General features: G+C 40.6%; 1 protein-coding gene across 2 annotated transcripts in view; it reads left to right on the top strand.

Moving 5' to 3' along the window:
- LOC121642035 (mannosyl-oligosaccharide 1,2-alpha-mannosidase IA) overlaps positions 1 to 14,750 on the top strand; it is a 196,462-nt gene that overhangs the window by 109,667 nt on the left and 72,045 nt on the right. For both annotated transcript variants that reach the window (XM_041988500.1, XM_041988502.1), the window contains exon 3: positions 6,683 to 6,798. In XM_041988500.1, coding sequence (XP_041844434.1) covers positions 6,683 to 6,798 — 116 coding nt within the window. The remainder of the gene's footprint in view (positions 1 to 6,682; positions 6,799 to 14,750) is intronic.

The following is a 14,750-nucleotide window of genomic DNA, read 5'->3' on the forward strand; positions in this document are numbered from 1 at the left end:
TCATTGTTTTAGTCCAAGAAAACATGATTTTATTTGTCTAGTTTTAGTCAACAAAAACTGTCAACATTTTAGTCTAGCTTTAGTCAGGACAATCATTTTACCCTTTTACTTTTTTGGCAGCAGATAATATTGAACATTGTTGTTAGTAGTTAGTAGAACAAAATCTTAAATGAAGTTTAACATTGTTAAACTACATTTAACAAGTATTTAAACTCATACTTAAAACATAGCTATCCTATTTTATGCAGAAATAATTGCAGGCATTTTTATGTTTACATGCATTTATTTATATTAATATTGATGCCAATTCAAATCAAATGTCCTTGTGATGGTAACCTGAAGACAAACAGAACAGCATTTTATGTCACAAAAAAAAAAAAAAAAAAAAAAAAACACTGGGATGCAGTGGTTCCCAACCTTTTTTAGCTTTGAACCCCATTTTGATATCACTAAACTCTGGCCACCTTTTAACTATTCACCATGAATCCACCTCCTGTCTGTCCCATGTGTTTGTAAACCTGCCCACTGCAAGTTTGAACGGGTGTGTGTGTGAGTGGGAGAAGAGCCGAGGAGGAGACAGGATTTGACAAAATCATATCGTATAATAATATAATTTTCGTCTTGTCTTTGTTAGTGAACTAAAATCTCCATAGGTTTTAGTCCAGATTTTATTTAGTGAACTACATTTTCGTCTTGTCTTTATTAGTCCACGAAAATGCATTCTGATTTAGTCCCAGTTATTGTTTATTAATGGGGGTTTTATACTCGTCTAGTTTTCGTCCGGTGCAAAATGTGCATTGACGAAAATATTTGTTTAGTTTTCATTAACGAGATTAACTAGCCCCTCTTCATAATTATTATTCTTTTATTTTAAAGATTGTCTGTTGCTGAATTTACATATTAATGTTAGACCTGACAAAGAGGGGTTGGGGCAAAAGAAAGGAGACAGTAAAGAGGAATAAAAGGAGTGAAGAGAAGAAAAAGGAGACAAGTATACATCAGATAGAAAATAATAGCATCAATAATAGCATCAACTGTTCAGTCTAAACCAGATAACCAGCTGCTGCACCTGTAAGAAAACAGAAAACCACCTGCAATATATTTGAGAAAAACAAAGCTGAAAGTCATCGGGAGCTTTAATAAATGGAATGCAAGCTTGAAAAAAAATAATGAATTGCAGCATCAGCAACACAAAGAAAAAACATGAACATCACTCCAGTTATTGTTGATTAAACCCACAGGACAGCACAGTGACTTTATCAACATCCAGGTTAGTAAATGTGGCAAATGGCAAAATATCAGGTATGAATAGTGACCGTGCAAATGTGACTGGATCCCTTCAAAGATCAGAGGCAGAACAGGGGGCACCCAGGACCCGGGAGACCAGCTGCCACCCCAAACCATGAATCCCAGCCAGTCCACACGAGAGAAGACCACCCATCTGCTCAGCAGAGAAGAGGACGACCCCACGCCTCAAAGCCCAGCAACCCAGGCACCTTTGTGGCCAGCAGCTCTCCAGTAATACAGCCATCTTCAATTCAACAATGACTCATTTATTTATCATTTAACTTTAAATTGTGGGTTTAAGGCAGTTGTTTAACATTATTTTAATTTGAAAATCCAGAACTTGAATTATATTTTCCATTGTTTTAACTTAACATTTCATGGACAATTAATTAAAAAAATACTTAAAATCTATCAATACTGAAACTAATATTTGCAGCTGTATGTGTAACAAAGACCAGAGTGGAAGATTTTCTGGACTGGCTTGTCAAACAACATGCATGTTTTGTAAAATGGATTTATTGGCTGTGGAATGGTTTTATTGACTTGTCTGCAAGGAAAAAAATGATGTTAGGCACCCACTGAAGCCAGCTCTGACACGTGTGTATTCTGTTTTTACGAATCTCCCTGCATCAACTCATTTTGACTCGGCTTATGACATGGTCATTGGGTCAGGACCTCTTTGTGTTGCTTTTTAACACACAGTGTAACACTCCATAAATCTAATGCACATCAATAGAAGTCCTTCAATGTGTGAAATACACACTCAAGGGCAACATTAAAATAAAATCCTAGATGCCATGACTGTGCTGGTATTATCACTGTTGTGGGATGTTTCACAGTTGTGATCCAGAAAGTTGAGAAGCAATCATTTGTTCCTTAGTTTGATGTGAAATGAACAAAAGTTACAGTAAATGAAAGGAATTGGGAAGTGTAGCAATAATACACACATTCAAGTGTAAGGACGATCTTTGGTTTTATTTCCCCCCCATTGGTTTTATACTCACCCCAGCCTGACAGTGCCAACTTTGCTGTCTGTTAGAAGTTCTCACCCTTCGGTGGGTTAAAGTGGGATACCAGGACTTCTGATCATGATGAGAAACTGCCCCAAAAACATTAAAACAAAATCCTAACATCTGGAGAACAAGTTTTTTTTTTAACGGAATACTCTAAGAACTGGTCACAAGTCTTTATACGGTAAATTAGTCTTATCAAAAAGTTCTCATTATTATGTGCAACATAGCCTCACTTGGCTTTAAGTAAGATACATAATGAAAAAGTTCAGGATGCATGAGTGCTGATATGTGTGCAGGTTTTCAAAGTTTTGAGTCCTTATAAATGTACAATATGACATACTGTTTGGCTCTTTCTTCAGAAGATCCCTTAGGGTCCTTATATTTGTTTCTCATGAAATTAAAAAGGGTCCAAGACCATGGAAACTGAAGGAGTGTACCATGATGGATTGATCTGCTTTGTGTAGCCTCAGAGTCGATCAGTCTTCCTGGCTTTGGTGCTATTTGAATAGGAGTTGCTCACTCTGTGCTTTGCCTGGAGCTACAGAGAGCCACTTCTGGGTTTGGATAACCAGAGGACATTGAATATACGACTACAACCCTCCCCATAGTTGTCACTACTTGTCATCGAACATAGAGATAAAACAGCTCTGTAAGCAAGCTGAAATGTGTCCTTTTCGGTCCTAATGGAGGATATGTCTAAAAAGATGCTTGATTTTCTTCCTCTGTAAGAAAGTACTTTCATGATAAAGTAACATCTAACAGTACACAAGCCCATGCTCCACGAACTGAGCAGATGGTCCTATAGAGTTATGCAGACTAGCTTGGGGGTAGCACTGCTATGTTACTGACAATATAAAATGAACCTGCATCAGACAGATGGATGTTCAGAGGTGGAATATGCTGTTACAGCCAACATGCTGGGTGCTGAGTACTATAACAGAGGTACTGTGTTAGTGCTGCATTTAGCAAGACCTGGAAAGCTTCATACTTGATCTGGCTTATTCACTAAAATGTTGTTGCATTTATAAGTAAAATGTATGACACACTTCTCTTAGTGAAGCCAAGTCACTGATTCCCATCCCTCGTGGTCTTTGGCATCTTAGCTGACTTCATCTGTTGATCTGTAAAAGGTCAGTATTGAAGCAGAGTGCTTTGTTCTCATGGTTATAGTGTTAAGTGCAGCTACAGTATAGACGGCTTGACCCAAAGTGTGAACTCTGACAGGAATGAAAATCCCTAAGAGGATAAAAAGAGCCAAGTAGTTGATTGAAACTGACCTAACAGTGACAGTGAGAGAGTTTAATGCCTGCCTTTCAGATTCGATTAGACAGGGTGCACTTCATCTAACTTTGGTAGTCACATAATACAACTGAGATGAACTCATTATCAGTTCATCATTATGTATTATTCCAAGATATTGAGCTATGATAAACTGGTTCTGGTAATCTGTTTTTGCGCCAACTCTCAAGGGATTTCTAGACTATCTGCAGAAATTACTTTCACTACCAATTATGGGCCCTGCTTGTGTTCAATTTTTGTTTTTGTAGGTTTTCACAGTCAAATTTTACAGTTTGCTAGTGTGGAAGCACTGTAACTAACCTAAACAGTGAAGTGAAAAGTTAATAACAAATAAGAAAAATCCAAAAATGTTCTTAAGTTCTCATACATGACTGTAAAAACAAAAAAGGGATACAACACGATTTTAAACAATACATTAACACAATAATAAAAGCATGAAAGAAAGATCCTGAGAAAGCTTCAAGAGTCTAGTTTGATTTTTCTAAATTTGTTTTTTGTTGCTTAAAGGTATGGTTACCATTTGCATATTCTGTGTCGTAAAATTATGCTTGATAAAAGTCTTTGATGTGCCAGGTTGCTGAATGGTTGCATCAGATCAATCCAGCCATCTACTGTAGGGTTGGTTCTTCTCAGAGGTTTTTCATCACCTCTTTCATTTAACCAGGTCAGTTTCCACACTATTGCATTTTCAGCTCTACAGCTTGAGCCTCCAAGCATTTTGATCCAGTCTAGTTTCTTCTTGTTAAGCCTCCAAACTATAATTTGCCCTTCTACTATTTTACAGTAATTCATTAAGGATGATTATTTGTCCTTTGTGTCAGGATGTGTATGTGAGGTTGGGCTTCATTTGCATAATATTTTGGGCATATGAAAATTAAAATAGGCCACCAGGATGGAATAAACACCTCTTAGCATTTCTCATTTAGTTTGTGAAAAGAAATTAATAGCTTCAAATGAGATTCATGAAGACAGACATCCACACATCCCCAGTAGCTGTAAAGATACAAAGACAGATTTTGCACACAGTTTAAGAAGGAAACACATCAACTCGGTGTAATCCTGTACCAGCTGCTAAATGCTTACAACAATCAGTGTGTCACTTCTTTCTTATCCTCCGCTGGCTGATTCCTAAATGACTTGACTTTCATGTCAGTGAGACTTATGCTTTTCAGCAGATGCTTTTTAATCTCTGAGAAAAGATGTTCAAAAAAGTTGTTTTTTGTGTTATTTAGCATCACTGGTATAATTCTAAAAGTACAGCATGTTAGGGAGTTTTTTGATTTACTTGTTAATACACACTCTGTCTTTAAATCATTAAAGGTCCCATATTATACACTTTATTCCCAATCTGAGACCATTCATTAATATCTAAATTAAATATTTCCGCCATGGTATGGACAAATCGACCCTCAGTTTGAGTGCAGCGGCTTCTCTTCACCTCCCTCTTTTTAGCAGCTTCAGAAATGTGCCGTTTATGGTGGGCGGAACCCTGGTGGAGCAGCTCAGCTGTTGGCTCCGCCCATCGCATCGCCCGTCATGAGGTGATTGACAGGTTAGGCCTTAGCGGTTACTAGACGCTGATTACAGCGTAGTGAAGGATAAACAAACGCCGGAACACCGGAACCCATTCCTGAAGCCCCCATTCCCGACCCAAACCGAAACGCACGGAGAACACAGCTAGCTACGCTCACCAATCTGATGCACAATGGCACCGGATACAAACAGTAGAAACAGTGACTTGGCTACATTTACAACAGTGCTAATATATTTTCAAGCTATCAGACTAATAAGGCCGAAACGATAAAATAACTGCCAGCTCTTACCTGCCAGCTGTGTCACGGGCAGTTGGTATTGAACCTGGCTTCAGCTTCAAACGGTCGGCGAAGCCTGCTTTCCATGCCCCCATGTTGTGGAAACAGTCCTCTTTGAAATGCTGGCCACAGACATGCAAAACCTTTGGAAGTTTTCCGGGTACATTTCCTCCAAAAATAAAATTAATCCACTCAGTCCTCGTGGGTTCAGTGGATGGAAGTAAAAAAACGTTTTCGTGTTCATTTATGCAGCCACAAACAGAACAGTGCTTCTGTCGCTTAGCCATGTCCGCTAACGATGGTTGCTGAAAAGGATAAACACTGGGCGCTAGGTGATTTTTAGAGGGCGGGCTTTGAGAGCCGGTAGGCGGGTCCATCGCTCTGTGGGGAGTGGTTATTGTCCCTTATGACGTCTTAACGTACAGGCTTTCAAACTCGCTCACTTCAGCGTTTACTTCCCTAGAGGTGGAGCAGGGGGGAGAGAGAGCGCCTGAAAGAGTTTCACACTTACGGGTCTCCTACACATGCGGGGGGACCAGTATGACTGTTCCAAAACCATTAAAAAGTGAATTTTGCATAATATGGGACCTTTAAAGGGTTTGGGGTTAAATGCCAAACCTCCAAGAATGATTTTTATTCACTGTACTTACATGTTTCTTTCTTGTTACAATACAAAAGTCTTTTGTATTGCAAAATCAAAAACTAACAAAACTAACAGTATCTGGGTGGATTGCTTTGCGATATCAGAGATTAAATCACTGTACTGCAAATGATATACATGTATTTAATAAGTGAATTTGGTTGCTGTAATCATAACTTTGATCATTTTCTCCTTCTGGTATAAAGGTCCCTTGTCTTTTTTCCAAGGCAACAAGGTTTGTAGCTGGAACGGAGAAACCATCAATACTACACTAATTAACACAAGTTGAAGCCTTAATGTCAGCCAGGGAAGAAGTTTTTTTTCTTACCAGTAAGGCGAGAAGGGATGATTACAGTGAATAACTCTTTCAGGCTTCATAAAGCATGTGAGAAGTGCCTGATAGCCTGAGGAAAATATGAGTGCATCTTTTAAAAGACTATTCATATCAGAAACCCGAAGTATCTGAACAATAGTTTCTATTACAGTGGAAAAAGTAGTCTGGTAACGTTGTAGCTGGTTATTTGTTGTAAACAAGTGCTTCTTGCTGCATGTTTATCAAATGTACTGAATGCCTGACTGTACGCCTTCGCCTCATTTTGTTTAAAATGTCTTTGTCTCAATGCATATTGCAGGCGGTCTGAGAGGAGCATCCATCATCGACTCACTGGACACGCTGTATATTATGGGACTGATGGAAGAATATAATGATGCCAAGGAGTGGGTGCAGACTAGCCTGGACCTAAACTCAGTAAGAAACTTTTTTTTTTTTAATTATGTTTTTTACATCTGTATACTAAAGTAAAAATGTTGAAGTAGAGTTTATATGTGTATAATGAAGAAAAAAGTGTGTATAGGCTAATGTGGGAATGTGGATTATAAAGTGCAAAAAAAACAATTTACCATTTCATTAAGTTTGTGTAAAAATATAGTCAGTGTAGGCAAAATAAATATGCATAAAGCACATGTCAGAGGGGTGCTTTCCGTTCAGCAGTTACTCTTCCCTGCATTTATCTCTACTAGTTTATTAAATAAGCCTTACAAATGGTACGACTGTTTTTGTTTCCCAACTCCTCCAGCATCTGAAACAAATCTTTCTTTTTCTCTAAATCCTCCTCAAATACTTTGTAACTTTTTTTTTTAAATTTTACTTCAAAGTGAGCATGGCTTTATCCATAAAGCAGGACTTGGCTACTTTTAGAGGAAGTGGGGCTTAGTTAGAGAACTGAAAGGGAGACAACTTTCAAGTCACTCGCCTCCCTCTCTGCTGTGCTTTAGCTCTGTCTCTGAAACCCCTCAACTCATTCGGAGCTGCTATGCACAAGCTTGGATCCATTGCAGCTGTAGAGGTTGTAGTGATTAGGTATGCTTGGCCCTCTGATGGTTATGAAGGCTTCTCCAAATGACAATGTACCATCTAAGGTTTCTTTGTCTCGTAGCATTCACATTGCAGATGGAAATGCTGAAGTAATGTGACACTGCGTGGTGAATGAGTTGGTTACCCCAAAAAAATAATCTACAAAAATCAGCTATAGTATCCTAATCTGGATATAATGCAAAAAAAACAAACAAACAAAAAAAAAGAAACCTCCCTTTTGTAACGAGCTCATCTTCTTCCCAGAATTCCATGTTTCCTTGACATTTCCTCACATAATGGAAAAATATCCCTTTTGATGAAACCCATTATGTAGATGCACAGTCTTGGAATTACATTTTTCAGTTGTGATGTAAACTCCCATGAACTAATTTAGTAAATGTATATATTTTGGCTTTGACAGTTTTAACTCTGGGGACAAATGACCCCCATGGGGCTCGACCACTTCTAACCTCATGAACATCGTGACATTTTCAGCAGTGGCCTCAGTGCGTGTTGAATTGATTTCAAGCTTTGCTTTTGTGCTCCAACATCAGTACTGTGTCCACTGAGTCTGACAGCTTTCCAAAGCTCAGGACACTTCAGCTAAAATCAAAAGCAGCTTCCTGTGTGGCCACTGGCTACGCTGCGTTACCAGCTGATGGGATTCTCTGGCTTGCCGAAAGGCTTTTGTAAGGCAGAAAATGTGATAAATAACAGAAAGAGAGTGGAAGAGGAGTGTGAAGGATGTTTTAGATGGAAAAAATTGTGCCAGAGAGGAGGCAAAAACAGGCCATGACCCATTCATTGAGAGAGTCTCTAGAGACTGGGATGGGAGCAACTGAGGGTTGCCAGGTCTCATATCATGGTGGATGGAGTGGAGGCTGATGAAAATGCCAGCCAGCATGGGTTTTTTATGGTTTGCTGCAAGCAGTCAAGTGGGTGAGACAGTTTGTTGGTGGTTTCATGAGCGAGATCACCTCTAGGGCATTGTGTCATAAAATGTGCTTTGTAATGGTGTGTAATTACACAAAAATTGAAAACACAACCATGACGCAATGTGATAGTGTAGCTTCTTGGTAATAATATTAGAAATCTCCTGTATCTTATGACAGGATGTCAAATGTCTCATCTTTCTTTGTTTGTTGATGAAATACTACTTAGGTGGCAATAAAAAACACTAGTGTAGCTTCATATCTTTAAATGTTTCTACAAAAATGAGTTCTGGCTGTGCTTAAAAAGTGTGGCGTGGTACACATGCATCCCAGCACTAAGCTGTGCTGGGATATTTTAAATCCAGCAACAGCGCACACATGGAGCAGCCCTAGTTTATAATTGGAGCTAAAACACATTTTCAGTGTGTGTATGATATGCTTTTATCCAACCAAGCTCAGCACAGTCTTGATTTCTGCTAGTTTTTTAGGGCCATACAGAGATACACATTAATTGTTAATTCCACCCACACATCATAGAAAGCCATAGTGTATTTTCTTTCTTTTTTTTCCCCTCACTTATGGTGCACACATACAGTTTGTTGTTTTTCCCAGTGAATGCAGATGACCATTAACTTTGAATGGAGCTGTGGCAACCCCTCACAGCCTCAGTGCCACCAATCATGAAGACAGCAAACTCAGATTTACACTTCGCGCTGGACCTTGTCATGGGTGTCATCTGCCACAATCTATCATCTTCACCTACTCGTGCCTTTGCTGGTGGCCTCCAGAGGAATGACTTCTACTTTCTTCTCTATTGTTAGACTGAACTGGCCCGGTCGTGGGGGGCAGCCTCTCCTGGCCTGTCTTGCCCTGGGGGACCTCCTGGGGAGCGGGGGTGCCTAATGCCACTAGAGGCTCAACATCCAGAGGGAAGTTTGCTTCCCTCTGGACTTATATCCCCGGGCCCCTCTTATTTCCCGCTCTCTCTTTGTCTTACACACACACACACACACACACACACACACACACACACACACACATAGGGAGCTGGGAGGCGTACACGCCATGTGGGGTGGAGAAGAGGGGGCCATTCAGTGGTCTCCTTGGATGTACCCCATGACGACTCGCCTCTCAGTTTTAATTGCACCTAGACACCAAAACACAAGAAACACAACACACAAACAACACCTGGGGGGTATGTCATGCAGAGCATGTCGGGCTCCCGGCTCATTGCGGTCACTGCCCCTCAATTTTAATTGCAAACAACACACACTACATAAACAGTCAGGAGCAGGGAGGGAGAGGGTATTGGGGACCCCTCACTCCCCTGTTCCCCCTGGGTGTGGCCGAGGGCAAGTGGGGGGAGGTGGTTGCCCCAGGGGCCGGGTCCCGGGGTGGCAACGCTGGTGGGCTGCTGGCTCTGTGGGTGTTTGGTCTAGGGGCGGGGTCGCTGTCCTCTGGTCCACCTGGGGTGTCCCCCACGGGGCATGGTGGGTGGGTTATGTGTGACTTGACTTTGTGATGGTGAGTGCTTGTGGGTACGGCACAGGGGAGGGTGTGAGTGTGGGGTTATATGGGGTGCAGATTGGAGTAGGTAGGGGGAGGGGGTCGATGGCGCCTTGGTTCCCGGGGTGTGCGGCTGGAACATCGGGGTGTGTGCTGGCCTACGCCGAGTGGTTGTCTGGGGGGCCCTGGTCCTCCTAGGCATGGTGCGGGCCCTCTGCCTTTGGGGGATGGGGTGGCCGCCTCTGGGCTCCTGGGGCCCTGGGCCCTTCGTTTCGGCTGCCCTAGGTGGCCGGTCCCTGGCGGGGCTGGCGGCTGCCGATCTTGGCCCACTGGTTACCTGTGCCCCAAGACCCTGGGGGGCTCCTGCTAGGGCTCTCCTCTGCCACCTGTGGGGTGGGGCTGGAGTCGTCTTCATGGTGGGGTAGCTTGGGTTAGTGCTTCGGGGCTGCTGCTGAGGGCCCGGGTCTCTGGGCTGCCCTGGTCTGCCTCTGACCTCCGTAGAGGCGTGGTCGCATTTGCACAATCTCACTCACCACTCTTCATCACTGATCACTCCTTATTCCTCATCCTCTGCATGCTGACACAGTCACTGAGTTGTCCAGTGGGTTTATTTACAAAGAGATAATTCTTTTATTTTTATTTTTCTTATGAATTAGTATCTGGTTGCTGTTATGCTACTTTCATGATATGTCTTTTTGATTTGGTTATTTATAACTCTTAATGACTAGCAGCTGTTTTTTTTTTTTTTTTTTTTTTTTCTTGTGTGTTTCTGTTTTTGTTTTTGTAAAAGTTGTAGGAAATTTTCTGGTGTGTTCATGTACAGGTGTAACAGTTTGTTGTCTGGTGATGGTGTGGATTGAAGGGTCGTTTCCTTCTGTCTGTGATGTTTTTGTCTCCTTTCTTCTTTCCCTTTTGCATCTTTTTGCTATTTTCCTTCGTTTTCTGTCCCCTCTGGTCAGGCCCAGCAGGACTGCATAGATTCCGTGATTCAAAGTAAATTAAATAAATGAATCAGAATCTTAAGAGGAGCCTTACCCATAGGCCTCCCCTTGGCAGAGCAAATTTGTTCAGCACGATACAGCAACCAGATTATCATTTTGCTTGCTATGATGCTGGACAGGACAGGTTAAAAAAAAGACTGAACTTATTAATGGCAATTTGAATCAATTCTCTAAATATTTAGATACTTTAAGGGCAAGTAATTTACATGTTTTTGGTTAGGGGCTGTTTGGTGTCCTGAAAGATTTGACTGCATGTCAGATTGATTTAAAAAATGACAGCGTCTTTCGGCAGAGGCTAATTGCAAGCTTGTCATCTTCTTTTAAAACTGATCCACCAGTTTTACAGTGTTGCAAACCTTCATCAGCACATTTACATGTGCTTAGAATATTTTGTCTTTAAATCTCATTCTGTTATTGGAAATCTTGGATTAAATTCTGAATTTGTGGCTTATTAGAACAATTGGGCCAGATGGGTTTCTATTTCAGTTTTCTCCAGATCATTTATTCTTTTTACATTAAAGTAACTACATCAATGACACAGTACATGCATTGTTGCTCTTTTAATGTCTTGAGCTGTAATGCATTAGTGGTTCTTTTCTTTGGGTGAGTAAATAGTTGTGCATCAGAAATCCCATTTGTGACAGATCACTGCCAATTTTAAGAAGTGAATTTGCCATCTTATTGTAAACTTATTGCCTTTCTGGAAAATTCGGTGTATTATATTTTAATATGTAGATATAGCACTGTTATTTTAGGTTGTTTTTCATTATGTGATCAGTCTGCTTAATCATATAGTTTCTGCCACATTTGTCAGGTTTAAATGATCACCACCTTCTGCAATGTGCCCCAAAGTATCAGTAATTTATGTTTCACAACTGAGAAAAAATATTTAAACTTAGTATGTTTACGACATAAAACAATGTATCATTACTTGCATGTATATCTCTGGTATTCAAAGTCACACACAAGTAGCATAATGACAGATAAGGGCAAGGAGGGTTGTGCTGTATGTAGGAATTTTCATGCAGACATTTTTCTTAATTACATTACAATGTCACAAGTTGCAGGGAGCCACAGAGCAGAGCGACATTCATCTGTTCAGGCCTGTCTATCACCCAGGGCTTGACACATAGTGACAGCCCGTCTATACCTTGTTAACGGTTAAACAAGGACATGACAGACAAGGGCAGTGGTACAGTGGTACAGACTTGACAGTGTTTTTAGCAGGTTTCAGCCTTTCTCTCCCCACTAAAAGGCTTGGACATCAGTTGTGGCTCATTATGAAGCGTTTTCTCGCTGTGGGAATAAAACCAAGTAAAATTGCTGAATCCTCTTCTTCAAAATGCCACCAAATTAGCTTAGTAAGGCAGAAAAGACAAGTTTAAAGCAATGCCAAATTAACAAATTGCGATCTTAGAGATGCATCTTGACCATGTGACGTTAGCATAAATAACATGTAGTTTTGGATGACGGCTCCTCAGACAGACTGGATAGCTCTAGTGGCTGAGCCTATTATCAGAACAAAAGAAGCTCCAGAATGTTTCACCAGGGTTGGCTTCTGTCACATCTCCCCACAAGCTGTTGCTGCACAAATACTAAGTATTTACCAATGTCATTGCAGATCAGCACGATTGAGTTCTTGACTTTAAAACTTGTTTTTGCTTTGACTGCATACAGGATTATTTATTACTGTGCTTTAAAGATCTTCCATGAAGAATTTGGTCAGTGAAACTTCTTTTGGTCTGATACATCATTTTCCCAGCAGCTTATATGGATTTTTGCAACTTAGCCGTAAAAGGACAAACTTGTTGGCCTTACGCGTTTTACCTGCGAATCCCAGCTTGTTTTGCAGGGGAGGGGGCGGTGGTGGTGTAAACAAGCCAAGACGACCATTCAGGTTACCAGTTTACATTGTAATGGAGGACCATCCATACTCTTTGCCCCACGAGACGGAGTTAAAAATAGCCGAGGAAAGGAAAAGAAATAATAACCGGGAGCAAACGAGCGTGTACATCGGTGGAGCATTTACCAGATGGAGGCAGTTGATGAAGGAGAGGGACTTTAAAACTGACGCGGAGGTTGCAGGCTTTCCGAAGTTAATTCAATCTAACAGTGAAATTTTTTTTTGGTGTTCTGTTAGAAACAGGGCAGGGTAGTCCAGCAACTACTTTATCCTCCCGTTTAAGTCAGATAATTTACTGTTACTTGCTATATAAAACAGCAAAAACTGCTAATTTGTTATTTAGCCTACAGTAGAAAAGCTCTGTTGCAACAGTTTTCAGTTGTTATTCTTCACTAAAGTCATACCAGTTGGCGACCGTGCGCTTCTTTCAGACATATCATCGAAGAGCTTTCCCTCGTGTTTCAGACTTTATTTCAGCTAATTTGTCAATGGGGTGGGGGTAGTTGTTCTCCTTCTAGTCAGACAAAATAGACAAAAGTAATACCAGTTTCTCATTGTGATTTAATCACTAAAACTGCAAGACTTCTAACGTAAAAATGTCTCTCACATAAAAATGTTTTCGAATCAGTACATCGCCCACCTCCCTTGATAAATCAGCTGAAATACATGTTATTAAACACAGAGTAATGTTACAGCACGGGACCTTCTTGTTGCTGCACCGACAGGTCCACTGCCCCTGCTTTGACTCCCTCTTTCTCTCCCTTCATCAGATGATCTCTGAGTCTTCAAGTCATGAAAAACGATTCACAGTATAACATTAGCTATTAGCAGTAGCTTGGTACAGAATACATGGAGGGTATGCTTGTAACTTATCGGCATAAATTTTTTTTTAAATATTACGTATCTTTTTGTACCTCATCACCTGACGGGACACTCAAACTTCTGAGAGATGTTGACATTTTCACATTGATGATTCTCCGCGGCTTCCGTAGTTGTAATAATGCTCTTAAACGGTGAGGTTCAAGTAGAGCACTACTCGGGTGCTTGCATTACATTAGCGGACCACTAGATGGGAGTAATTATTACACACTGGGGCTTTGAAGTAATAGATGAAAATGTCCATTAATGGTGACAGGAAATACGCACTACCATTGGTGTTCATGGTCATTAAACATTTGAGAAGTTCATGAAGAGTCCAAACTCAAGCTGTGTGTAAGCGGATCAGACAGGAAAAAGGGGAAAAGGCAAAACAAGGTATTTTTAGTAACCACATGTAATAACAGTGTAATACTCTGACGTCAGTCTGCAGATTTTTCTGTGATGCTTATGTCAGGGCTCTGTGCAAGCCATGGCAAAACCTTTTAACTCGGCTTAATATGATATGGATTTTGAGTATTTAGGAACATAATCCTGTTTTGGAAAAAAATAATGTAAACAGCTTTTTTTTTCCAGATTTTGCTTGTATTTAATGAAATCTATTCCTTCTTCTCCCAGTAAAATGTCCCCTGTGCCACTGGCTTCAACGCAAACACAAAGCATGTTTGATCTAGGTAGTTAACAGATGGAGAAAATCTTAACCCTTTTTTTCACATATTTTACTGATTTCAACTCAAATTTCTATTAAAATGCTATAGCATTGATTAGAAGTTTTAAACATGTAAAGTAGTATTTTGATGTGATGATGAAGGAAAGGGCTTTATTCTGATAACTCCAGCATGTAGGTGTTGCTGCACAGTTAAACAGAGCCTGAAGATCCTTTTACAGTCAAATGGGATTTTTAGAAGCAGTTTTCTTGCAAAGCTCTAATTTTGTTTCACACTTTATTTTGACATCTATCATTTCCAGTAACTGACGCTTCTAAATCTATTAAAAACCAGGAAGCAGCTGTCTGAAAACACTAATATCTTCTTACGCCTGCTTCTGCTTTTTCTAATTTCCCACAGTGTCAGGCAGCAACTTTGAGTCACTACAGATTGTCGGGACAAGGCTTGAGAAGTTTGAGAT

The sequence above is a fragment of the Melanotaenia boesemani genome, chromosome 6 (assembly GCF_017639745.1).
Source record: "Melanotaenia boesemani isolate fMelBoe1 chromosome 6, fMelBoe1.pri, whole genome shotgun sequence".
Lineage (NCBI taxonomy): Eukaryota > Metazoa > Chordata > Actinopteri > Atheriniformes > Melanotaeniidae > Melanotaenia > Melanotaenia boesemani.